General features: G+C 41.0%; 1 protein-coding gene across 1 annotated transcript in view; it reads right to left on the minus strand.

Annotated features, from left to right (window-relative positions):
* Window positions 1-7896: 7896 nt before the first annotated feature.
* The window catches only part of aqr (aquarius intron-binding spliceosomal factor), a 60979-nt gene continuing 41360 nt past the window's right edge, over window positions 7897-27515 (minus strand). Inside the window, exons 32-36 of the mRNA XM_042500764.1 lie at window positions 24586-24756; window positions 17029-17114; window positions 11373-11547; window positions 9425-9535; window positions 7897-8360 (exon numbers count right to left, since the gene is read on the minus strand). Coding sequence (XP_042356698.1) covers window positions 8091-8360; window positions 9425-9535; window positions 11373-11547; window positions 17029-17114; window positions 24586-24756 — 813 coding nt within the window. The 3' untranslated portion in view covers window positions 7897-8090. The remainder of the gene's footprint in view (window positions 8361-9424; window positions 9536-11372; window positions 11548-17028; window positions 17115-24585; window positions 24757-27515) is intronic.

A 27515-nucleotide genomic window follows, 5' to 3' on the forward strand; every position in this document is an offset into this window, starting at 1 on the left:
GAAAGATTCTTTGCTATGGCGTGTCTCGGCACGCTATTTTATGCTGTTTTAAAGTGTTTTCAGCTGTTTTTGGGACATGTCCTATTTTGACATTTTTCCATACTATAGCCTTGCCTTTTGGTCATTTTTTCAACATGCTATATTTTTGGTGTTTTTGGGCAGTTTGTTTTTTTGAAAATTCTTTGCTATGGCGTGTTTGGCATGCTATTTTAAGCTGTTTTGAGGTGTTTTCAGCTGTTTTTGGGACATGTCCTATTTTGACATTTTTCCATACTATAGCCTTGCCTTTTCGGTCATTTTTTCAACATGCATATTATGGTGTTTTTGGCTGTTTTTTTGAAAGATTCTTTGCTATGGCGTGTTTTGGCACGCTATTTTATGCTGTTTTTAAGGTGTTTTCAGCTGTTTTTTGGGACATGTCCATATTTTGACATTTTTCCATACTATAGCCTTGCCTTTTTCGGTCATTTTTTCAACATGCATATTTTGGTGTTTTTGGCAGTTTTTGAAAAAATTTATGCTATGGCGTGTCTTGGCATGCTATTTTATGCTGTTTTAAAGGTGTTTTCAGCTGTTTTTTGGGACATGTCCTATTTTGACATTTTTCCATACTATAGCCTTGCCTTTTGGTCATTTTTTCAACATGCTATATTTATGGTGTGTGTTTTTGGCCGTTTTTGAAATTCTTTGCTATGGCGTGTTTTGGCATGCTATTTTAAGCTGTTTTTGAGGTGTTTTCAGCTTTTTTTGGACATGTCCTATTTTGACATTTTTCCATACTATAGCCTTGCTTTTTGGTCATTTTTTCAACATGCTATATTTTGGTGTTTTTGGCGTTTTTTGAAAAATTCTTTGCTATGGCGTGACTCGGCATGCTATTTTATGCTGTTTTTGAGTGTTTTCAGCTGTTTTTGGGACATGTCCTATTTTGACATTTTTCCATACTACATTCTATGCTATGGCGTGTTTTGGCACGCTATTTTAATGCTGTTTTGAGGTGTTTTCAGCTGTTTTTTTGGGACATGTCATATTTTGACATTTTTTCCATACTATAGCCTTTGCCTTTTCGGTCATTTTTTTGGACATTCAGTATTAGCAATTTTTTTTGGCCGTTTTTGCAACATTCTATGCTACGGCGTGTTTTCCCTTTTTGGAACATTGTTTGGTATGGCCTTTTTGGCATGCTACTTAATGCTGTTTGCTTTTGTCAACAGTGGATGCCCTGTAAAGGAAAACTAACAAGGTTTTGAGGAGATGGCTGTCTTTCTCTAAAAGGTTTTGCTCAATCAGCTTGTACAGGTCAGGGAGCAAGCTTCACCTGCCGTTATGTCAGTGGTAGGGGAGTAAAAGTCAGCAAAAGTCTGGTTGGCTACGATGCTGCGGGAGAGTGTAGCTGAGGCAGTCCAACAGGTAGACATCAGCATCCGAACAGGACTTAAGTAGAAAGTATCTTGTGCACGGAGAGAGGCGTAGGACCGGCTGCAACACTCTGACATCATGGGGACTGTGACCCAGGGGAGGCTGGGCCTGGTTTGCATCACTAGAGCAAGTTGGACGAAGGCAGAGATAAAGGAGAAATAAAAGGGGCATGGTGCAGAGAGGAGACTAGGGCAGTAGAGGAAGAGGCCAGGCAGGCCTGAGCATGGCCATGAGGCAACAGGTCAGCTTGACCCAGTGGGAAGCTTAAAGAGGAAGATCTCTGGAATCGAAGGACATCCGGAATATGGAGGGACATCGAATTAAGTTCTTGCTCTGCTCCATTTATGACGTTCTTCCGACTCCAACAAACCTCCAAAGGTGGAGAACAATTAAGAAACCCCTGCTGTACACTGTGCAGGAGACCAGCTAACCTGGAGCACATCCTGTCTTCATGCCAAACAAGCCTTTCAGAGGAGAGGTTCAGATGAACGGCATGATCACGTCTGGTCCAGCTGGCCGATGGATTGGAAAAGGCAAGGAAACAAAAGAACATCAAGCTCATAGTATCGTGTCATAGATATACTATGACATTTGGGGTCGTTTTTGACAACATACTATGTTATGAAACTTTTTGGGTAATTTTTTGACAACATACTGCACTAAATATGACTTTTTTTTGTGACATTTTGGGCCATTTTTTGATGACAAAACGGCCCAAGAATGTCATCGTATAGTATGTCGTATCAATTTTACCAAAATGTCATAGTATAGTATGTCGTCAAAAATGGCCCATTGATAATGTAAAGGCCTGTGTTGGGCGTGACCTGCATTTAAAAAGTGTTTAATAAACATTAGAAAAGCATTAAAAATCTTTACATTTATTTAATTCCTAAATAGGTAAAAAAGCAGATAAACAAGAAACCCATCCATTCATATCTTCACCTTTTTCTCTACTTACCCTCACCTTAAAATTTCAGAACATGGATTTCCACCAATAACTCTGAACAATAAGTCAGTCAACGAACAGATGGGCAAGTTCAAAGCCATTTAATCGCATTAAAACTTTGCATTGTAATTTACAAGTTGAAGCTTTTCCATTGTTAAATTGCCGTTTTCATTCTTATCTATTCCATGCAGTGCCATCGTGAATTAAACAGCAAACAGAGACCATGAACACAAAGCCTATTTCTTTCCTGACAAAACCATTCAAATTTAAAATCCGTGGTTAATTACATGTTAACAGAACAAGTGGAATCCATTTTCTGAACCTTCTGGACCTTTTTGCTTGCTAAAGTATTTACTGTATAGAGGATGTTTCCACATAAAACTGATATTAACAGTGTCCTCTGCAGAAAAGCAAAAATCTTGCCTCTGATCTCTGGTCCACTGTTCGGTCATCCCTGATTGCTCCAGATGCATCTCAACACACAAAGGCTTGCCATGTCTCATGTTATTGGCACAGGTCCGGCCCAGGTTGGCCCCCTCCAGGAGTAGATCAGAGAGTCGGTCCAGACCGAGGCAGGTAGTGAGGGGGCTGACAAGGCCGTAGAGACCCCCCTAAGGTGACGCTGAGGGGCCAGCCGAAGCAGAACAGAACCACGAGCCAGATGATGCCCCAGAAACATGACCCACAACCGGCCATCCTAGTCTGGGAGGAAGAGAGGAAGATGTGAGCAGCTATTTAAGTCATGCATGCATTGCAAAGCCTATGACATTCTACTGTAACTTATCATTGGAATTTGGGAGGAAAGTCTGTCAGGAAGTCTGTCAGGATCACAAATAACAGTGTGTCAGTCACTACAATAGCATCCTGTGGGCTTTTGCACTTCTTCAGCAATGATAGGAGTTAAGCAGATTGAAACGTGCCCTGTTGATGATCTGAATGTCAGGATTAGGTAGTGGCCTTGACAAAGCATGATAAACTGGCAACCTAAAGCAGTAACCACCAGGCTTCTCTGCCTTGTGAGATCAAGAGGCCACCCACTTACAGGGTGTTGAGGACCAACACTGGCACATTAGTCACCCACTAATAACAGATCAGTGGAGATCATGCATAACTTTGGTAATGAGCATTACTTTATCTGTCAGCACTGATAACGGCAGCCAGAAGTATGATGTGCTGCTATTTTGAGCTATAAAAAATGCCTGTTGTATTATCCGCGATGAAAAACTGCTAATTGGATACTGTGCAATGTGTGAATCTTACCTAATGATTTGTGCATATCTATATATGTTTAGAGACTTTTGCTGCAGTGAAATTTATTTTTCCAAAAATGCAGGAGGAGCTTTTTGCATTTTAACTCCAGCAGAAATATCTGCCTAGAGGCCCAGCCTTGAAGTTGAGATGATAGATCTGATGGTTTTATGAGTGCGAAAGTGTAGTGTGCAGTCACACTGATTCCTTAAGCCTGTTGTAGCTTTAAGACACAATGGTCAGATGCTTCCCTCCTCGGGGCACGGCTGTCTTGGCAACATAATGTCTAATTTCCTGTTGTGACACTGCTGTCATGTAGGGTTGGACAATAAGCGACACATTCAACACGAGCGTGGCCCACGGTGGGTCTCGTGCTTTTTGGGAAATGCCTGCACATTAAGAAGAGAAGAAAAAACAACTGCACTCTGACCTCAAACACAACACATCAGCTCTTTTTGCTGTACTTCCCTTAAATTAATCCTCTTGTACCCCTAATATCTTGTTGTTGTACTGTTACATTTATCACCAGTGGTGGAGTGTCACTAAGTACAGCTACTAAAGTACTGTATTTGAGTTTAAATTTCAGGTGTTATAACTTTGAGTATTTTTAATATCATGCCATTTTCTACTTCTACTTTATTTTAATTCAGAAGGAAATATTGCACCATTTAATCCATTACAATTGTTTGATGACTTAAGTCACTAGTTGCTCTATAAATTAATATTTTTTGCACACAAATCATATGAAAATGTATAGAAATAAATACAGAGATAAACACTCGACTCGACTCGAAAACTCGACTGATATATGAGTCAGGCCGATATTTCTTGATTTCGACAGACGTCACTGCCGATACTGGTTTTACCTGTTTCGGGACCACTTCACCTGTTTTATCAGCCAAAATGATATATAAATCAACTTTACGTGCCTTAATTTGTTCTGCAATATCACAATGAGTGTCTAAACTGTATAAATCTACAGCCAAATGATATTTAATGGCATAAATAAAATAAAAAATTGGATGATATATCTGTCTGCTCTGTTGATATGGGGGTCACACTTTCCTGACTTCCTATTCCTATATATATTCCTTCCTATATACTTTCTAAAACTTTCTTATATATGTTTTTTCACCTCTTATACTCTCATCCTCTACTTTCACTCAACTTCCTGTCTCTCAACTCAACTTCCTGTCTCTCATCTTAACTTGTTGTAACTTGACTAACCTTCCCATCTCTCAACCCAACTTCCTGTTTCTCACCTCAACTTCCTGTCTCACAACCTACACTGCATGTAACTTGACTGACTTTCCTGTCTCTTAACTTAACTTCTTGTCTTTTCCCCCGACTTCCTTTCTCTCATTCAAACTTCATGTATTTGACGTTCCCTTAAGCTCTGTGCTTGCTATGGGTTTAGCTCAGTCTTCAAAATTCACCTGTCCCAGATAAGACTTGAACCAGCGACCTCAGGGAGACCAACCACATGAGTTACCCACTGAGCTAAACCTCCTGATAGTTTACAAGTTTTTGACGTTCCCTTTACCTCAGTATCGGCAGTGACTTCTGTCAAAAACTTGACTGATATGAGTCAGGTCGACTGTCAACTAAGTTTTTGGCAGGGACAATTCAGTATTCAGTATATAGAAGTTCAGGAGACAAGGAGACAACTGTGTTTTTTTAACTGTTTTAAGTGTTCGTTGCAAGGTACGTCATTGATGACTTATATAAGCAGAGCAGACACATATATCAGCCGATATTTTATTGTATTCATGCCATAAAAGTCAAATGTCACATGTCCCAGGTAAGACTTGAAACAGCAACCTCAGGTACACTAATCACCTGATTTATCCACTGAGCCAAACCACCTGATACTGAAAATGCTTTCGACGTCCCCTTTACCTCTGTGCTTGCTTTGGGTTTAGGTCAGTCTTCAAAATTTACATGTACCAGAGGAGACTTGAACCAGCAACCTCAGGGACACTAACCACCTGAGTTACCCTCTAAACCAAACCTTCTGACAGTACATATGTTTTCAATGTTCCCTTTAGCTTAGTGTTGGCAATGACAACTGTCGAAAACTCAACTGATATAAGAGTCAGGCTGATACTCAACTAAGTCCTTGGCTACACTAACAACCTGATATACCCACTGAGCTAAACCTCCTGACACTGAAAATGCTTTCGACGTTCCCTTTACCTTTGTGCTCGCTTTGGGTTTAGTTCAGTCTTAAAAATGTACCTGTTTCAGACAAGACTTGAACCAGCAACCTCAAGAACACTAACCACCTGATTTACCCACTAAACCAAACCTCATAACAGTACATATGTTTTCGACTTTCCTTTAGCTCAGTGTTGGCAGTGACGTCTGTTAAAAACTCAACTGATATACGAGTCAGGCTGACAGTCAGCTAAGTCCTAATTTATCAGGCACTAACTACCTGATTTACCCACTGAGCCAAACCTCCTGACAGTTTTAAAACTCAGCCTGTTTCAGTCTCTAAAAGACAGAAATGTCTGCTGGGATCACTGGCTATTCATAAACAAAGCATTATGTACACACCTTAATTGCATTGCAATTAACACGTTAATAGTGACAGCCCTAGTTTTTTGTTATTTTTTTTAAAACAGAAAGTTAGTAACTGGAAAGCTCAGCAAGGGAGGATGTTACACATATTAATACATTTTCATGTGGCAAATTAAGTCAGTATAAAAAAGAACAATAATATAGCATCTGTGCTCATGACCAAATGTACATTAACTACATGCTGTTAGTCTCTGTGACAGCCCATAGCAAAGGTTAGAAGTGCGAGCTTTGCAAAGTAGCTATTAACCTAATGAATACCTGTCGAGTGAGTATAAAAGACATGTTCACCTTCAGCAGAGAAAGGTTGTGGAGGACGTGATCTACTTCTCCCTTGTAGTTATTCCTTCTAGTCTCCCAGATCCTGCTCGAGACCTCCAGAGATGTTATGTGCGATCAGCAGTAGCCACTTCCCACCAGTTAGCTCTAATTTCCTACAACAAGGCACCACAGGCAACTGAACTCTCCAGAGGCCAGCTGGGAGAAAACAGAAAGTTAGTAACTGGAAAGCTCAGCAGAGGGAGGATGTTACACAATGCAGACATTCATGTGACTCAAAGAGTATGCTTGCTATCACGAGTTTGTGGAGGACTTACCGTTGATTTATATGATAGAAGTGCTTGTACATTGATGGCTCCATAAACATCTGTTGTGGTGATGTTCATTGATTTGGAACAAATCATTAAGTATTTCAGTATCATATGATACAGTATAGTGGTCTTGGTATAGTGGTATAGTGGTATGCCAAAACTGTCAGTAATTTGTACATGCAACCTCAGCCGACATGGATTATCTTCCTTATCTAGCCTCTCTTTCTAATCCTTTCCTCAGCTGACAGAGAGGCATATCCCACTACTCCCAAATACACAGAGGAACCTCGACCCGGAGTGCCCTGCTCTCTGAGGATAGAAAAATAGACACTATGGCTCCACACTTGACTGAATGCAGAAAATATGTCTCTCCACATCTATCAACACATGGTTCTCCATCAGGTCTTTAGACTGGCCCGGGCTAGAGCAGCTGTGCAGCTGACCTGTTCTCTCCTCCTGCCTGAGGTATGATGTAACAACAACCAACCTCTGGTGCATGATAATGAATGAATTTCCAGTCTGTGTTTTTGCCCACTGGGCTTTGGACTGTGTTAACCTCTTCATTTTGAGCGTATTAACGCTTTAATTATCAAGACTTGGGTTTGACCTTGGCTTTTAAATGGTAGTTTTGACGTCGAAACAAATATTTCTAAATTTGGTTGTCAAGCTATAAACGTAATGCTGTGCTGCTGATGGTAGTTTTCCAGCAGAGCACTGTCCTGTTAGTACTCCACACAAAGTTATGAATGGTAGAGGATTTAAGGCTTGCTGGTTGAGTGACTGTGTACATCCAGAGGGCAAGTTGAAATCCCCCAGCATGCACACTGGCCCTTGGGTGAAGTGACTGACCTACAAATGCAGCTTAGTCGCAGCTTGTGTAGCTGGTATAGGCTGAGCCAATCAGATTTGAGTTGTGCTTAAAGCAGAGGAGGGAAGCAAATGAATGGATGGAAGTATCATGACAAAGAGATTTTAACAAGGCTTAAAGATGTTGACTATACACTGTATTTGTCTGGCTGAGTTTGCGTGTGAGAGTGATATAGATTAGAAGCTCTTTAAGCGTATTACAAGCTCTGTGGGGTGCATATATAGTTAAGCATACCACAGACAATGGCAGATTTGCTTTTTTTTTAATAAAAAACTACTGATGGTTACAAAAATGAATGTTGTAGAAAAAATGACTGAGACGTTACCGCCATGATCTCCTTTCAGTAGAAAAGTCCCAGTTAAATTTCTTTTAAGGACAGTCCACTTGCTCCGCTGAATTACTGAGACCTATATAAAACAGTAGTCCTTATGTTGATGCTCTACTGCTTTTGCTCGTCTCCAGTGTCTTCGCCATCACTGTCGCTGTCCCTGCCAGGATGCTCTGGCATCTTAGCGTGGCTCGCTGTGTCTTGCTTTTCTTCCTTTTCACTGGTGTCCTCCAAGTTTGGCTCTGAGTTTGCGTCTCCTTCTGGGCTTTCCTGCTCCATGGGGGTTTCTTCCTGCGGTTCCCCAGAGCTAACTGGTGCTTTCTCGACCGCAGCATCTGTCTTGGTTTGTTGTGGGGGCAGAGCCAGTTTCTGCTGTTGCTGCTAAGAAGCCATGGAAAGAGAAAATGTTAAAAATGTAAATTTTATAATTATCAATATTATTTACTCATTTCAAATCTTGGTGCATTCTACAGGGAAATAGTCAATATTAAGGGCAATGTAGAGTATACAATCAAAGCAAAGTATTTTTTCAACTTTTTCTCCCTCCATCATATCACAGTCCTCCTTTTTAAGTTAGCACAATAGACAATGTGTGACAGTGAATGTAGAGTAAGAATCACCTGAGCGCCACTCTTAAAATGCTTGCTTTGTGGCTTGTTTAATCTTCACATGCACAACAGCTCTCCTGCATATGACCTATTTACTGTTCTGCATTTAAGTTTAAAAATAGTAAATTAGCGACAGTAGAGAGACAGTGACAGCTTTTAGAACTGCTTCAGTGCTTAATGTTACAAGACTGAAAGAAAGTTAAACAAACAGTTGTAAGTATAATGTTTGTACCCTCACCATTGTTAAAATGCAAGTTTTAAATATTTAACTGTAAGTGGCACTGCCTATCATACCAGCAGTACTTATTGATTTGGTCAAAATGTCGCGTGTAGTATGAAAAAAACAAAAATCCGGATGCTGTAACAATTCTGAAGGAAATCTCCACTATGTATCGGAAAGATTTGCTGATCTGGCAAGGAGACAAGACAGTCCCATATCAGACCCCTGGTGCAAAAAGCATCGTTGGTATCCAGGTATTATCTGACTGGAGATGTTTTGAAAAATGTAGCAAATCAAATCTTACTGGCAGTATCAGAATATGGATCCACATCAGATGAGTCTTAGTTAAAACTTGCCATTTTCTATGAGTAGGTTGTTAGCTCGGCAGTTGTTTCCCATAGCGAAGGGGCTTTTAATAACAGCAACACACAGATAGCAAAAGGAAGGAAGAAATGCCGGTCTAAATAGCAAACCAGTGGCAGCCTTGGTAATATTAGCCTTTCTTCTACGATACACCCATGGCACCGCAACAGTACTGAACTGCTGATTGTTTGGAATGATACAGTTGTATATCCTGTCTTGACAGTTTTCAATATTATATTTATAAAAGGTTTTACCTGTCTGTACTTCTGGGAGGTCTGGATCATGTGCATGTACATGTTATACACCAGGTTGGTCATCTCTGGCATGTTGTTGATGATTTGGTCTGGCTGACCAGAGGCATCTCTCTGAGAGAAGAAACAAAAAATATCAGTAGAACAAAGATCCAAGATGTGATATGAAAGGAATGGTAATGAAGAAGTATACCCATCTTGTTGGCACTCAGTCTTTCAGGCGCCACATGGTAAACTATGGATCTGATGCAAATGTGCAGGGAAACTACAAATCACTTGCCTGTGACTGCTTGTTAATTGACAGCAAATTTCTCACTCACTGCCTCTGGCGATCACAACTTGCGTACTAGCAAAAGGAGTCGAGGATGCAGAGTTTGTAATTTGACAATATTAGTATGCAGACAGAGTCCTACAGCCTAAAGGGAGGAATGAGGCGAGCGGAATATTTAATAAAAACCGTGATAATGCTCAGAGAGGCCCTTTGGGCATTGAGTAGATGCACTGACGGCTTCAGTACAGTAAAACTCAACTGTGCGTGGTTTTATTGCTGTAAAACTATCAGTAAAAACATCAAGGCATTAATGTGTTTCCCTGTGATTGAGTCTGATTACACATTAAGCTTTACCGTCTGTCCAGTTGTATCCAACAGTGCTGTGTATACATCCATATGGAGCAGCAGTGTTATCCTTTATCTTTACAACTACTCCTAAATCTCACTGTTAAGTAGACTGTCAAAGTTCCGGTCAATTGTTGCCAGACAAAAATCCGACTTTTAATCTGCATCTGCGTGTAAACAGCAGGGGTTTACTGACTCCAGATAGACGGGATAAGCAGGGGCCGCATGTGTGTGCCCAAAAGAGCTGTCCCCCATGGGGATGAACACTCTAGAGTCAGAGGAAGTGTCAGAGGCTATGGGGTATTTTAGACACCCCTGTTGCCACACATGCCAGTCAGTGAGACACAGTGACCAAACAACAGTCGTCTCATGCTGGCCTGGCGGGATTAGGGAGAGTGGTTTTGCCTTCTGACCTTCGGGGGTTAATTATAGCCAGGCCCGTGTTTCCCATGCTTGCAGAAGGCTCCTGCAGAATGCTGTTAACAGGCCAGGGTTTATGGTTAAAGCTGCAGTAAGAGTTGAGACCAATGAGGACCAAAATAAAGACGCAGGGATTAGACAGACACAGTCTGATGTGAACATGTGAATAAAGTTGGTGCTTATTGGCAAATGGGAAACTTGAGTGCTTAACTAGCAGCAAAGTCTTCTTCTTTTTTTTCTTTTCTTTTTTAAATTTCTTACATGTGTTGGTGAAATAATGTCACAAAACTGAGTGGTGTATACAGGGTTGGAAATTAACTTTTTTGTCCACCTGCCACTGTGGCTGGTGGATTCCAAAATCTACCAGCCCCTCAATAAATTACGATTGGTTTTTTTTGGCTGGTGAGTGATGCAAATCTAGCAGCCACTTGCATATTTTACCAGCATGTGGCCGGTGGCTGCTGCTAATTTCCAACCCTGGGTGTAAAAGGTGAATAGGACAAACACAATAGACAGACGTACATACATACATACATACATGCATAGAAACAACTTACATACAGACAATAACATGAAGCAGTTATGATGTAGGATGTGCCTGACAAGAGTCCAGGAGTAGAGATTATATTATTAGTATTAGATTATATTAGGTAGAGTATATGTGGGTAATGCATGTGTGCCTGTTTTGGTTACTCATTCTGGAGAGGTTTGTTTGTGGAGAGAGAAAAGTGCAGTGTTGATATTAAAGTAGCACCACATATATCCTGAGTAATAATAATAATGATAATATGTTTATGAAATAATATAGTAAAGTGGTATGATATTACTAATAATTAGTATTATCAGCCAAATCTAATGGAGTAAAAGACTATCATGCTATAAGAAACCGGTGTGTGCATGAGTGTGTCTACATACGGGCTGTTCCTGGCTGTAGTATTCGTGCGGCCTGATGTGAAGCTTCAATGGTCTGGCAGTGAGCTGATTAAAGACAGGGGTCAGCTCGAAGCAGTTTTGGAACAGCGACACGCGGGCAAAGATGTACAGACCCAGCCTGGCTCTTGACATGGCTACCACCAGACGCCTCACATCCCTGCGGAGTGATAGAAAAAACACAAAGTTGAAAATTGCTTTGACAGAAGGGGAGAAAAAATGAGAGAAGTGGGAGGAAAGTGTGAAATTGTAAGAGGAGACGAAATCATGTGTAGGGGCAAAAACAAATAAAGGGATCAAAGTGAAGGATCAAGAAAAGATTGTAAAGGAAGGGAAAAAGGAGTGTCGAGTAGGAGGAGAGAGGTTTAGTGAAGGATAAGCAGCAATAGGTGAGGGGGCCGAGTAAATAAGCTACGACAGAAATAAAGAAATGAAAGGCAAAGGGCAGGGATAAACAAGTCATGCATAGAGCGGGAAAGGTGGAAGAGTACAAGAGAAGGCAGATAAGTAACTTTTTCTTGCCATCCTGTAGAATTAAGAGTTTAGAGACAGAGGAGTTATTTCCTGGAAAATGCTTGGCTTGCTGTTGTGGCCAGAGAGGGTGTTTACATGACCTGTTTAGAGGAATACGATTTAATGCCTATATACCCATGTTTAACATCTAAAAACCATGCTTAAAGGCCTTTACACACCAAATCTGTATGTTTTCATCTGAAGTTGTTGTACATTTAAAAATAAATATGACTGTTGTGTTAATCACGTTTAAAGACTTTTGTCTGGTATTGAAGTTCGGAACAGGTGCAATTTTTCTTCTTTTTTTTTGCATCCATCAAAACCCTAGAGAGTTGTTTGACCTGTGATGAAAATTTGGCACAACCTGCAGGAAAAATGTATCTGTAACAAGAGGAAAGGAGCACACAGTATTATTTCTGACAGGTCAGACAGTAATATTCATGTTGATGATGGTCGTGAAGAGTAGGATGTAATAGAGGATGAGCAATGTAAACACAGACAGAGAGAGAAAGAGAGACAGAGCGACAGTGTGGAGACAGAGAGGTCAGACAGCTCAGCCCCTTCAGGTAGCCACAGTGTCAAATGCAAGACGCAGGCAGAAAGTGGCGACAGTCGGGGAGATAATTCCAGAGAGAAGCAAGGAAGCAAATGTGTCTTTACGTTTTGTCTTGTATTTTGAGTTTTTCACAGCAAGTAGAACAACGTAACACATCAGGCTCAGTGTGCTTCTGTTTATAACAATTTAACAGATAACAGATTAAAAAAACAAAATAACACACAAAATACTAGGATTAGATGTGCAAAAATGTTAATACCGCATCTGACAGTACAAATTTAAGATACAATGCCTTATTTTAGAAAAGTAATCTCATAGTACACATCCACATATTCTCCAGTTATAATTAAAGTTGAATTTACTACACCTGGTGAAAGAGAGGCACATATTCTTGGACAACTTCAAAAATCTTCAAAAAAAATGTAATCTTTCACAAAATGAACCAACCATAAAAAGGAAGGGGTGTGCTTTGTACTATATGTATGAAATAAATCTTTGTAATCTTTGTATTGTGTGTTTTAGGTGTTTGGATGTGCAACCTAATGGAGCTTTGCAAAGTATGACCAGCTGGCCTGTAAATCTCTGAGTAAAATGCGTACTGGCTTATAGAAATCTACAGAGCACGGAAGGAGGTAGAGTATATGAGGGGTAAGAAGTGTTTGGCTTATTTAAGCAGCTCTGTTGATACTGAGAACAGTCTTTGATTTGAAGTACATACACATCCATGTGTGTAAGCACACACTTACCAAGACACATCAACACATACGTATGATGAAATGCAGCCAAAAAATGTGGAAAATGTCCACCTGTGCACTTCATGAGATTAAGGGGATTAATCCTTGCAATATGCATGATGAGTTCCATGAATATGTAGAAGGAAAGAAAAGGCTTATAGAAACCATTGTGCTGTGTTTATGAGTGAATGAGCACGTGCAGCCGGTAAATGAAACTTAAAAGCCCAACATTTCCACAGAGACAATCTACAACAACCTGCAACCAATGAGCACCGAGCTCTAGAAGAGATGAACCAATCACGAAGCATGATACCCTGTGGACATGGCACTACTGAGAGATGCCCACCTGTGCTGTGCTATGACATGGCAGGGAAAAGTGGACGAATACTGTTTGCGTGTGTGTTCTCACATGTGTTTGTGTATGTGTGTGTACATGTCAGAGTGTGTCTGGATCTGTGCTTCCCTGTCAAAGAGTGTGCTCCCGCATGTGAGCGTGCCTGTGTGTATCAGCAGGAATGCTTCTCCTGTCAAAGCAAGGGTCAGCTTGTCATATGGTCAGCTGCGTCCCCTGTGGTTGTCACGGCAGCAGATTGCCATGAGGACACATGCAGGAAGAAGGGAGAGCGCAAGAGGAGTATAGTGAGGTAGGACTTAGTGGTACACCACAGCGATCCCAGTATGGGAAAAACACAAAGAGCAGCTCTAGAATTTCCCATGACCCACTGCTCTTTCAACCATTTAGCCAACCATCCATAACACCAAGATATGAATGAATATAAAGTCAAAACCTATGAGAAAAAGAATTAACAAAACATTTACTGTTATAAAAGGGGAAGTGCACAGATTTGACTTATTACAGCATGTTATAGGTCTTGGTGAATACAGGCCTGTATAAACAACATAACCATGCAGACTACAACTGTCCCCTGCACCAAGAGACTTCAGGAAAAAGCTTTATTGGAATATCACATGGGCAAGGATGAAGATCAAGCCCAGCAAGTGCAGAAGCTCTCCATTGTCAAAGGTCAAGCCCACAATCAAAGTTCTGTCTAAAAAATTGCCCCAAATGTTCCAGAAGTGATGAGCTTGGGTCGATGGTATGACGCTGAGCTCAAGAAAATAGAGCATTTCAAACAACTTCAAAAGGACATCATCATGCACAAAGCTCCATCAAAAAAGACCTTGCCGCCAGGAAAACTCAAGCTGGTATGCTTCCACTTTGGCACACTACCAAGACTCATGTGGCCTTTAACTGTGTATGAAATCCCCATCAGCAAAGGGGAAAGGTTTAAAAGAGTAATCAGCACACACATGAAACAGCGGCTTGGACTTCCACTATGCTTAAGTTGTATTTGACCGTACAGAAGAGGTGGTGAAGGAGGTGAGTAGACAGGAGAAACTAAACAACAAGCATGGCCAATGGACTAACTGGGAGAGCTTGGAAAAAATGAAACCCATGGAATGTGCTGAGGGATCTCAGCAAGTTTTGTCACAGAACCCCTTATGACCTCCTACCCACACCCAAGAACCTGGACCAGTGGTTCAGAAAAGACCCCTGCTTGCTCCCTCTGCCAAGCACCTACCTCACTATGGCACTGCACTACAAGCCTTTCCCAAGTGTGTCACACTTGATAGCATGAAGAAGTTCTGAGACTGTTGCCATCAACCTTGGAACATGAAGGAACCACCACAAATGCTTTCCAAAAAACACTGGCAGTAAATGTCCACTTCACACCATTTGTGCCAGCAGGCCAACCTCCAGAGCACCATATAGCATCAAAGGATGCAAGCACTCTGCAGGCTGCTCAGGATTGGAAAATGGACATAGAAAACAAAACTTGTGTCCCCAAGACATTGTGGCCCCAATTCTCTGGCCAGACATGGCCCTATGGACCACAACAGCCAAGCTAGAAACATAGAAAGATGTTGTTGAAGAATCTTATGAGAGGAAAAAGACCAAATACTCTGAACTGGAAACTGAACCTGCACAAAATGTCTGGAAGACCAAGATATTCCCCTGTGGAAGTGGGATGCAGAGGATTTGTTGTTACATCTAAGACCAGCTATTGAACAAAAAGGGGAGTGCGGTTGCTCCCCCCAACATGCAATCAAATCCTTGTCAAATGCAGCAGAAAAAAAGCGATCGGCTTTGAATTAAAAGGGGAAAAAAAACAACTGGCATTTAACAACAATTAACAAAAAAAGTGAGTACTGTCATCAAGTTATTAGCCTAACTTGCAAAAACAACAACAAAAAAACTGATGCAATGATAGGAACATAAAGACAAGAAGCGCAATCTAAAAATTCATTTTGAAAGGGTTTTAAATGAAGGAAAAGGAAGAAAGTTTCATGTTTCTCATGAACTCAGCAGATTAGATTCAAAATCGTCTGGCAGCATAAAAACAAATATCCACTCAACTGTCATCAAATTTTGATTCAAATACTTCTATGTTTAACAACTAAAACAGTTTAAACTCACAAAAAACAACTGAGTGTTCATGTAGCTCATTTCTTTCTCTCTCTCTCTCACTCTCATAGTAAGAAGCTGATTGAAAAATTATGTTTTCAAAACCCTTAAGTTCAATGTCCTTGATCCAGGTACTTATCCAGGAGAATAGAAACTCTACTACTACTGTATACCCTTCACTATAACTAGAGTTGTTGCACACTGTTATAGGGACAACCTTTGACAAGCTCCCCACTTAGTGTGGGCTGAGAATGTGTATAAGGCAGGGTGCAATATCTAGTGTAAGACAAGATCAAGGGAATGATACCGAGAGGAGAGCAGACGCTGCCAGCAAGATAAACTACCACTACAGCTGCATCAATTCATGGCTTTATCTGTGAGATGAGAAAAGAACAAAATAGAGTTTTTGAGTGTTTTCTCTAAAAGTGACCATGCTCAAGGGTGGGCTATCGAGCTATGCATTTCCCCACAAAAGGAATGGCTTATTATTTGCACTGGGGCTCCAATTTGCAGACTGTCCAGTGTGGGGGCATGTAAAAGCCCTGGCAGTACAGCTGTGATAAAGCTCTGAGCGGTACAATTCCAACAGCAGCTACCGTACATCAAAGCCAGAGGCTAACATGGCAAACTGAAGTGCTGTGAAAGAGTTCAGCCTCAGTTGTCTGGTATTAAAACATACAGCGTATTAGGTGTAAAGAGCTCATCAGGGTGTCATGGCAGCTGAGAAGTGAAAGGCTATTTCACTACAAATCAATTCAGTGAAATGAGGAAGGAGGTGTGAGTGACGAAAAGAGGGAGCAGAGAGATAAGGAGCTGAAGACTAATAAGAGAGGCCAGAGAGGGAATACAGCTGAGCTAAAAGCAATGGGACATGGAACAAAAAGACATAAAAAGTACTGCTGCAGTTTGGTTAACCATCATGCCTCTTAATGACTGTTTTATGGTATGCCTTTGATCAAAGCAGAGCTCTTTGTTTGATAGTCTCACCCCAATCATCAGAGCACAATAGTGTCTCTTATCCAGGACAAAAAGTACAGTCAGCTTCACAGACATGTTCCTGTCCTGAAGCATCCTTTCCCCCTCCCCTCCAAATTAAGCTCATACATACTTTAAGACAGCCACTGTGTTACTGTCTTCTTTTCCCTTTAGCAAACTCTGTTCAGTAGCTACACATGACAAAAAGGAGAAAGCCTCCTGAGAGCTGTCTCAAGTGAGTTTAGAGCCTACATTTTTGCTGTGTTGTTTCCCTGGAGGATGCGTATCTAAGGTGTAGATCTTATTAAACAAATTTTTTTGTAGTAGGATAGCTGCTGAACGTGTCTATTTTGGGTCAGGTGAGTTTTTGTGCTTGGCATGCACTGAAGTAATTACCTCAGGTGTCCCACAGCTTTGGTGCGGACCAGTGAGAGGATGATGTAGTCATTCTGCTGACCCTGGAACCTGTCCACCGTTGTCACCTGCACAGACACACGAACATATTCATTATTGAAAGAAAAAAGCAAACAAATACACACATACATATCAAAGATATGCTAACTAAGCCATGGCAACTGATGTATTTTGCAAAGTAAATGAGTGTGTGCATTTTGGGTAGGTGGAGGGATTTAGCTGAAATGTTCAAAAACATGAGGGAGACTGCTTTCCGTCTTAAATTCTTTTTTATTTATTTTTGAGAGGGGGGTTGAATGATGGTGCTTGTGTTTTCCTGTTATTGCTGTTATCGCTGCGGGCCACATGGGCAACCAGCAGGGCTAATACGGCTTAGAGGGCATTTACAGCCACTAGCCTCTTACCTGGCCCCCTGAGACTCAGGGCCAAGGTACCGGGGACCCCGCTGCTCGACTGGATCAGAGATTATTTCAGGGAGACAGAGAATGAAGAAGTGACTCTGTAGGATTTTTTTTTCAAAGCAAAAGGAAACTCATGTCAGCCAATTTGCTTTTATACCCTGATAATCCTGTCTTGCTAAGAAGCGTACTTATTCCCGTACATGAAGAACAGAGCTGTGTTTTGACTTTGCCAGTGCTGTTACACCTTACATAATAAAGAAAAGATACTGCACTTGCATCTCAATAGAAAGTGAAGAAATGGAGATGCAACCCTGTAAAAACAGAACCCATTACACATGCTGTACAACTGTGCTGTATGTATACCTGCTCCTAGAGCCTGAATGTAAACAACATCTGTGCAGAACCTATGGCCATGTTGAAAAGTATTTTCAATGGCTTTTGAGTCACAAGTTTGGTTCTGCAGTAAAAAAAACAACACTAGCCTGACATTGCCAGACCAAATCGCAAATTCAAATTAGTCTGCAACCTCTCAGTTCATTTTCAATTTCCAAGGGGTATTACCAACAGCCATAGACCAAAACAGATCGGGACACAATTGTAGATAGACCTACAACCATTCAGAGCAACAAAACATATGACAAGTAAGCAGAGATGAGCTGTGGTGGTGTAGCATCAATATGTTCACAAACAAATGTTGCCATATTTGCTATCACAATTTGAAAACGGGACTTCAACAGAAAGTTCCACATCAGCTCCAGCCAACCTAGTTGTTTTTCCAAAATACCTCAATAACACTCCTCTTTACTTAACTAGGTTTACACTTGCTGCCATGTAGAGCTGTACCCAACCCTGAATTATGTCAGTTTAATTGACATTTGCTGTTCAATGCCAATTTCCCATATAGAGTGAGAGTTTGAACAGGATTTGGTGAGACGTTCAGGCAGACAGAGATGTTCACGTAACATAGTAAGCAAGTTCATTTAGCCCTCCAAGCTAATGCGTGCTAACTACGGATCAGAGATTTGCAACAACATTTTTTGCCGAAACTAGATATCAAACAAAAGCCTGTATTGCATTAAGTTGCTGCAAGCTGCAAGTTCACCACTTCTAAGCAGAAGACAGAGAATTATGTATTTTTAGAGCTTGGACAAGCAAAGCTTCCCTTTCTGCAGGCAGCTGCCTCCATCTCCCTCAGACTCACCCTAGGTGTGGGTCTGCAGCATATACCAGAGAGCAGAGTCAAAGTATGGATCGCTCGTTCTGTGGCATAATCTGGGGACTGAAATATCCCTACAGCCAAGGGTACAAGCCTGTGAGCATAAAATCTTCAGGGGTGAAGTTAACTACTGCTCCAAAACATGGGTGTTATAGTATTTAGAGCCGTCTGTCAATATTGAGGATTTTGCTTCAAAAATATATAAAATGGGAATACAGATGGGATTAAGTACTTGTGGAACCAGCTGCTCCTTTCACGTGGAAATGGCAACCAAGTAAGAAGCAATGATTTTAGCCTAAACCTATATTAAGTAAGAATGCGTGTAAATAATGGCTACATAAACAAAATGGGTTATAAGACCTCCTCATTCACTATTTTGCAAAAAATACTACCATGCAGTTAGGCCACATGCCTGGAAACCCAAAGCCCAGCAGAAAGAGGTGGCTCTTTCCTCTATAGATCCATTCTGTAGAGTGGATCAAGAGGACATCAGCTACCACCGCGAAGCCACACAGGCCCAGGAATACAGCAACCAACCTATGAACCAGCCATGCTAAATAAATTATGCCGTGGTCATTCTTTACCTCCTAATGCAACTTTCAGTGACCCTGGAATTCCCTTTGGCAGACCCTTCCAAAACCCTTTTTTGGGTAACAGGAAGACACTGTGAGGACATTGTGTGAACGTGCAAAAGAGGGGGAGATGGGACAAATGATGTAGTAGCCTAATATTTATTTATGTCTCCCTGTTGCTATGTAGAACAGGTGCAGCACCAGAGGCAACAATATGTCGGTTTAACAAAAGCATGAGGCATCGCGGGCTGTATGTTCAAGTCAGTTGTTTAATGGCCAACTCAAACAGCCGTGGTATGCACGCACATGATCACACAAATGTGGCATACAGGGACAATACTTCATCACACCCCTTTGTTGAAGAAGACTGTAACTGCATGATTTTCACTAAAACAGCACAACTTCTTAGGCGGAGACATGGTGCTTCAGAGAGGGAGTTATTCTTAGCCCACAGACAATGACAACCAAACCCAGATAGAGAATCTCCCTAAGGCGTAACATTTTGCACAGTGTTTAGTTATTTATGAGAAATCTTCCAGGGAGTGAATTACAGAGGTCATGTCATTGTGGCACATGCATGTCTATGGATACAAAGAAGCATACATACATGCACAGAATAAGATGTGAGATGCTTATTTGTGCACAAGTTAACAATTTGTTGCTAAGAGAAGCTATTTGACTGAGAATCATTTTTTTGCCCTTCCTTCTCCTCATTTTCATGAGGACTAGCAGGCCATCTTTAAGCTAATGGTCACGCTTGGATCTCTCCTCTCTATTTCTTTCATTGTTACTCACTCTATCCATCCTGCTATGTCTCATTCATGGCAATTACTCTCTGGAATGTGCAGAATTCAGATTGCTGGATTATTCAATTTCCAGAGACTCTCAGGGGTGACAGAGTAAACAGTGTAATATCTCATTCCTTGTGCCTTCATATTTATGTGTGTCTAAGGATTTCATATCAGTCTAAAAAAGGCATGCCGGCAAATTTTAGGGGGGCACTTCCCTATTTGTAGCTTTTTTTTATAGCAATTGCACTATAGGGACGCTATGAAGTCCCTTCTTACACCATCTTTGCATTTTTACTCAGAATCAAACGACAGCAGCATCATGCCACTCCTGTGTGTGATTATAGACAGCATGCCGGCACTGCAGAGGAAAAATAGGCATGACTATTAACAAAATAGAGTCTGCCTCTTGTGTGACATACATGCATCCCTTTCTTCATTAACATTAACAATGGCATAACATGTCAATCATTTACCTTCCCTGTTATGTGATGGCTTAACTGGTCCTCTACTAGGTGGCTTAAATTAATCTCATTGCTTCCCCAATTTGTGGACATTTATGGCTGCTGAAAGCCGCTAACTGCTGCCAGCTGCTTTTTAAAACTCCTGCAGTGGATCACATGCATAACACACCATCAAAACATCACACCCATCCCGCCCACAGTCCCATCCTACTGGGTGTCCCTTTTTCACAGACCTCAGTTGTGCACTGTTATTAACTCCATTGCCGGCTAAAGACGAGTTAACTACGTCCCTGCATTTTGCAATTGTAACTTTTACACTGAACGGTGAGGTGACATATGGGAACGATATTCCTGCCTTGAACAGGCAATGTAAAAGGGGCTTATGTCAACACATCTGGTCAAAAGATATCCTGGTTTTGGTCAGACAGCAGCTTTTGCCTTACTGTTGCTCAAGAGGCTCCTGCTCTCAGAAAATGAAGGAATCCCATAGGAGAGATAGGAAAAGTGTGTGTGTGCGTGTGTGTGTGTTTGCAGCCAGCCATGTATATTAATTAAGGGAGGGATCCAGAAGGTGAACTTAAACATTCAATATGCACACTCTTCCCCTCTTACTCATCTCTCCTCCACTCTGTTCCTATGCTTTCTAACTAACTAAACGCGGGTTCACTCAGTTGCAGTTGCTCAAAATTCCAATATCATTTTGTTTCATTGCTTGTCCGCTCCTAAGAACTAAGCTGAAATTTGGGTAGGAAGAACTGATGCAATGGCTTTGTAATAAAGTACAGACAGAAAGCGAACTCAAATGGACCCTGTCTGAGAATTCAGAGTAAACTGAAAAAACAACATTAAAGTTACATACATATGTGTGCCAAGTGTTGTGTTTGAAATTCAGTAGACAGCTTAGGCTAGACTGTTTATTTGATTTTGAGACTGTGACTGGTACTAACTGTCCCTTCTTTTCTTAGTAATTAAAGTCATTGCAGTAAAGTGGGATGGCTGTTGACATTTGCTTAGTTTTAGCTATTGTGACACATTCTCAGACACACTGTGGACCCAACACTCTGCGCCATGACCTTTCAGCTGCTCAGCATTTTCCCACAAGAGCCTCTCTTTCTTTTTCATCTCCGTCCCTCCATCCCTCTCTGGCTGTCTTTCTTCTCAGCAAATCTAACAGCCTGTCACCCCTGTCACTTTATTACCAGGCATGCATACTGACTAAGGCCATGAGCACACTGAATGACACTTCATGTCGTAACATTGCAGGACATTTAACATGACCAAGCATAAATGCTGGCTAGCTGTCAGAACAGGGAATAGACTTGAAGACAAAGCAACAAGGTAGGATTGCACAGCACAAAATACAGACACAACAACAGGAGATGAAAGACTGCAGCCCTGCAGGTGATAGAAGGCACCATGTGTACAAATACATAAGAAGGATTCACTTCCTGCCTGCTTGTTATACAGTTAATAATAGTAACAATCTGAAATTTGTCTTCATGTGTTAAAAGGATAAGGCTGATGATATTCAACATTTTTCTAATTTTCAGCAAATCCCATGACAAGACCAAAACAGACAAAACAGACAAAAAATGTTCCCACTAACAAAGCCAGGTACAGCTTATTCCTTGCCATTGGCCTCAATCAATTGTGTCAAAAAAGTATGCATTTGTGATCGCTTTTTAAAAGCAAGACACATCAAACTGACATTAAAAAAAGTGGTGACAAAGGCCTACTGATGCACCACCTCACATTGTTTGTGTCCAGGCCAAAAAGTTGCACATAAACACAACACAGAGACTACAACTGACAGCCAACCTGCACTTAAGTTCTGCACCTGTGTGAGAGGAAACACCCCTCCATACTAGCAGTAGTAGTAATCATCACACAAGAGGGAAAACTGAAAGACTGCCTTGACACTAGTTCACCATGTAGCACATTAAAAACACAATCAAATATTAGAATAAATAGGCGACAACTTGGGGTCCAGTATCTAGTTATTAGTGCACATCTATGCTTATGTTAGGCTGAGGAATTTGAGTTTTAAGAGACAGATATTTGGTCTTTTTATAACATTTGTTTACAGTAAAAAATATAAAATAACACATTTTTCACCACATCTTTTCAATAAAAAATAACATCTTTTAAGCTTAAATATTGTTAGGCTGACATACACTCTGCTGATGTTTTGCCTGTATTCACTCTCCTCTGTTGTATTGGCACAAACTACAGAAGCTTCATTGGCCACTGGGGAAAACCACCTTGAACAACACAACATAATTTTGAGTCATGCTGACCCTATGCCATTATGGCTCAATGACACGCCAACTGACTGGTGAAGTGCCAGTTACAGTCCGATCTTGCAAATTTCTCTGGCATGAAATTAACAGTCTGTGACATTGTAAAGTGTGTGAAAGCCCTAAAGAACAGAGAGCAAAGAAAGGTGAGAGAGTGTTGGTAGGGAAAAAGAACGAAGAAAGAGAGGAAAGCGTAACCTGAGGCTAGCGGGTAAGAGCATTTAACAGTACAAACAGAAAAGGGATGGGAAACTGTGCCAAGGGGCTGCTGACTTAACACAGTGTAAAGGAAGGAAAGAGAGAAGAGAGACAAAAGGAGTAGGGGGAAATACCGTGGGCTGGAGACAATTTAACAGTATTCTTCAGGGATGAACACAGCATGGAGTCTACACCCACTCTCAAAGTATGCACATTTAAATCCTTTTCCTTTAACACACACCTCAGTGAGTTTAATTTCCAGAGGTATGTAGTCGGCTGGTATGTAAATTGATGAGGACAGAGGGCACAAAGTGTCCTGCTCTATTCGGATCTCATGACCAGCAGCAGTTTTGATGATCTCATAATTTGATGGAGCAGGACAATGAAGGCCAGGGTGAAAAAAAACCTCTTGCTTCGCCTGCAACTGGACAAACCTCCATCAGCTGGTCACTAAATTTCCACCCTGCTTGAATCATGCAGATCCACTTAATTCAATGAGATGCTTTACTGTTTGTCTCACTGCATACTTGGGAAAAGTTTTTTTCAAAATGTACAAACCTACATAAATTACAAAGGGAGAAAGAGAATACTGTGGGAGGCAGAAACAGCAAAAGCTTTGTGCAAATTGAAAGCTGTGAATTTCTCTCTCAGTGCAGCAGAGGATAGAGGGTTGGTGCATTGACTGCAGCTGACATCTAAAGGTGTGAAGACGCTGTGTTCATGTGCATGTTATGTACGTCATGCATGTTCCTACTAAACTAGTCCTATACATACATGTGAGGTGAAAACATGTCTGTTGGGACTGTGTATTTCTTCCTGACAGGAGAGGGGAAATGTGTCAGCCTCAAGTGATTGGAGTGTGTACAGTTCATGCATGTGGAAACGGGTGTGTTTCAGTGTTAGAATACTACATGAAATGTGCAAATGTCAACCTTTCACGAATACACTTTAAAGGGAGCATTCACCCTGAAATCAAAGATACATATTTTTCTACGTACCTGTGGCGCTATTTACAAATACAGATTGCACGAGTTGCCAATTGTTGGAGAAAGACTGCAGAGATGTCCGCCTTCCCTCAAATATAATGCTGCTAGATGGTACTAAGCTTGTGGTGCTCAAAGCATAAAAACAAATTAATTTGAGAAACTCAACAGCAATGTCTCTTTCTAGAAATCATGACCTGGTTACTTAAGGTAATTCAACAATTTTTTAATTTTTAAAATCTTTTTACCAATCTACGCCCATCAACTGTGTCACTGTGCAGAGGAAGTTATGCATCTACTCGTGGACAGGCTTGTGCTTGTGACAGCACAAGATGTAAACACTGGCGTCCTCCTTGGCAGGGCTGTAATGTTAGCCAGCAGAGTTGTGTGCAGATGTGATGTTTCATTAAAACGCCATTTTGATTTAGATTCAAGCCCATTATTGAATATTGCCTGAATATTTCAGCACGCAGACTCACATCAGTGCTTCCTCTAAATAATAAAAAGGGCATAATTCTCCTTATACTTGCTTTAAAATAATGATTTAAATTATAATACAGTCATTGGATGCAACTATGTGCACTGTTTACTGTAGTCAAGTGGTGCATGTGTGCCCTTACCTTGTTGGGCTGACTAAAGAAGGGATTGCCAGCACAACGCTGGTTGATGACATCTCTGATCAGGTGTTTCTGTCCATTGTAGGTGGTGAGGATGCTGATGCGGTCAGCAGGGTAGCCCAGCAGTCGCATGTACATGTACAAAGCCACAGAATACTCCGCCTCTGCCAGGTTCTACACAGGGAAAGAGAGAAAATCAGGGAATAGATTGACATTATCAAATTATTATATAACTATTTGGTATTGCACACAAGTAGTGAGAGTTAGAAAAAAATGATGTTTAAAAAACTGACCCCGAAAAAGCTATTGTCTAATCGATGTGGTAATTTTGTAGTGAATCAAAGCACAAAGCTGAATTACCCAAATACAAGGGCTTCTCTTCCTATCAGCACACCCAGCGCTGTCTGCTGTGTCTGACACCTTGCTGTTCTCATTCTCTTGTACTTTAACATCATGCTCCGGCCCTTTCTCGCCTGTCAAGTGTTTAACTTTCTGCCAGATAAAAGCCCACTCATTCATGCATGAGTAGTCGTCTGATTTGGGTTGGAATTAATTGCCTCAGACAGAGCTAAGCACCAACACTAGCCAGGCTGGGACAAAATGTCCCATTCTAGGAGCCCCAACACAGAAGTGAGGAGGGTATATGGCATATTTCTACTGTGGCTTTGATATTCATTAAATGGGGAATAGCTGAGTGTGACCAAAGGCTGCGTCATCTGAAGTTTCTTTACTCAGTCTGAAGGCAGAATGTTCTAACAATATACTACCAATATCACATCGTGTACTTTTTAAGTAAGAGAGGCAAGATTTTCAAAAACATCTGGTGTTAGTTGTTTCCAAATTCTACACAAATGTGATTATAACATGAGTATGTATATATAAAATTCTGTCCTCAACATCATCTAGGCCCTTGCACAACAACAAAAGATCTTGTCCACCAAATGTTACTAAATGTAAAGGCCAGCATTGTATGCATCATTCGCCCACTTAACAATCAACAAATTCCTCAGCATGTGCATGAACATCCTGGCTTCAAGGCTACACTCTGCCCTTCAAATGTGACCAAAAAAAAAAAAGAAAAAAAAGCAACAGTATGCATTATTCATCCAGTTTCAATTAAGCCTAGACTGCAGCCTCGCATCTTTGATAATAATTTATGCAGCTTCATCAACAGTTCCTGATCCAGCTGCACTAGAGTCAACACATCAAAAACAGTGACAGCCTTTGTTCCTCTTCCCCTCTTACCTGTCTCCAAATGGCACAAATTCATAACTCTAAAAACCACACCATGTGTTTACTGATAGAGATGTTGTATACAAGTTTGTCAGGGAATGTTAGGTATGGGCTGGTGATTTTTAAGGGAATATATTCAAAATTATCTACAAAATGTTGAAAACCACAATGACATTATTTTTCAACAATGTGACATTGTCAGATGATCTGCCCACAAGGCAGATAATTTGGGAAGTATGTCTTGCTCAGTGGCCTCGTCATATGAATTCTTTCCATACTGTTACTGACTAGTTTCTTTTGAAACATGATGCTGGGAAAAGAAGGATGTAAATCATATTAAGGGAGTAAAGACCCTGCGTCATTTCATATTTGGGATCAAGATTGTTTCTGCTAACACCTTATTTAAGTTATGCATTTTAAAAAGTAGTAATGAGGTAGCTTTGCAGTTTGGCTGCAGAGAGAAAAAGATCACAAGAACCATAAACATACATGAGTTTTACGAGAGGAGTAATATCTAAGTAGACGTGGTTGGCAGTTCCAGCTTTGCCTGCCTCATGTGCATATTTAACATAAATGTGATCTAATGCCCTAACACCCCAGAGAACTTGTTAACTATAACAAGGTCAAAGCAAATGCACTCGAATTTGAGCCAATGGCCCGAGGCTACACAAAGACTGGAGAGGATGGAGGGGTGAAACAGGCAGAAACAGAGACGAGACGAACGGGGAGAAAGGATTGCATATTGTGGTGTAGATACAAATAAGGGGTAATAAGAGTAGTAAATCCACACTACCTGTGAGTAAAGCCCAGAATGCTTTTTGCTTTTATGTCATTTAAAAAGTAGCTTGCGAAGCAGAAAAGCCTCGAGTAACAAGCCTAGCAGCTGAGAAAAGCCATTTTCTAACAACAGAAGATGTGGATTTAGATAAGCATCTTACCCTTTATGAGCCATTTGACAACTTGGGAAGTACTATCAACGGGCTGAGACTCAATATGGAAAGTGCTTTAACAAATGAGGCGAAGAAGCAGGGACAGACCTTTGGACTGCGGATTGTCTGAGTGCACGCACGTGTGGTTGTGTGTTTGATGGATGTGCAGTTCCTGTGTAAGTGCAAAGCTGGGGTTGTGGCAGTGTTTGTTCAGCTGTGACAGGCATTCAGCATGCACTGGATACAATTGCTTCTCTAGTGTCCAATTTATCCCTTCTGGTTCCTCGGAAAGTGCACGCATGTGTGTGAAAGTGTATGTGCATATGCATGTGTGAGTGTGGAAGGCAGGGTGAGTAATACAGGCAATTCCCCGGAGGAAACTGAAAATGGCAACAGGCAAATGGAGGTTCATATGACCTGGTGCCTCGAGAAGAGCGCATGGTCTGGATTTAAGAACAATAAGAAGCGTCGGTGACATGAGCGTGCACAGCGCAGCAGTGATATATTTTGAAACACAGAGATATGTTCATTGGCCTTGCAACTTATAAACAAATCAGTGTCTCAACTTAAGTATTAACTAACAAGTACAGATTGTAGCTGAATCAAGTGCTCCTGGATTTTTTGACAACTAGAAGTTCTGTCACGTCCCAGAAATTGTTGTGTTTATTGTAAAATGTGTCCCATATTTCTCACAACTATTCTGGTTTCCTTCCTTTATTAAAAAGGAACCAGTAAATCTTCCAATAAAGTAACTGGTTTCATGTCACATTT

The sequence above is a fragment of the Plectropomus leopardus genome, chromosome 14, assembly GCF_008729295.1.
Source record: "Plectropomus leopardus isolate mb chromosome 14, YSFRI_Pleo_2.0, whole genome shotgun sequence".
NCBI lineage: Eukaryota > Metazoa > Chordata > Actinopteri > Perciformes > Serranidae > Plectropomus > Plectropomus leopardus.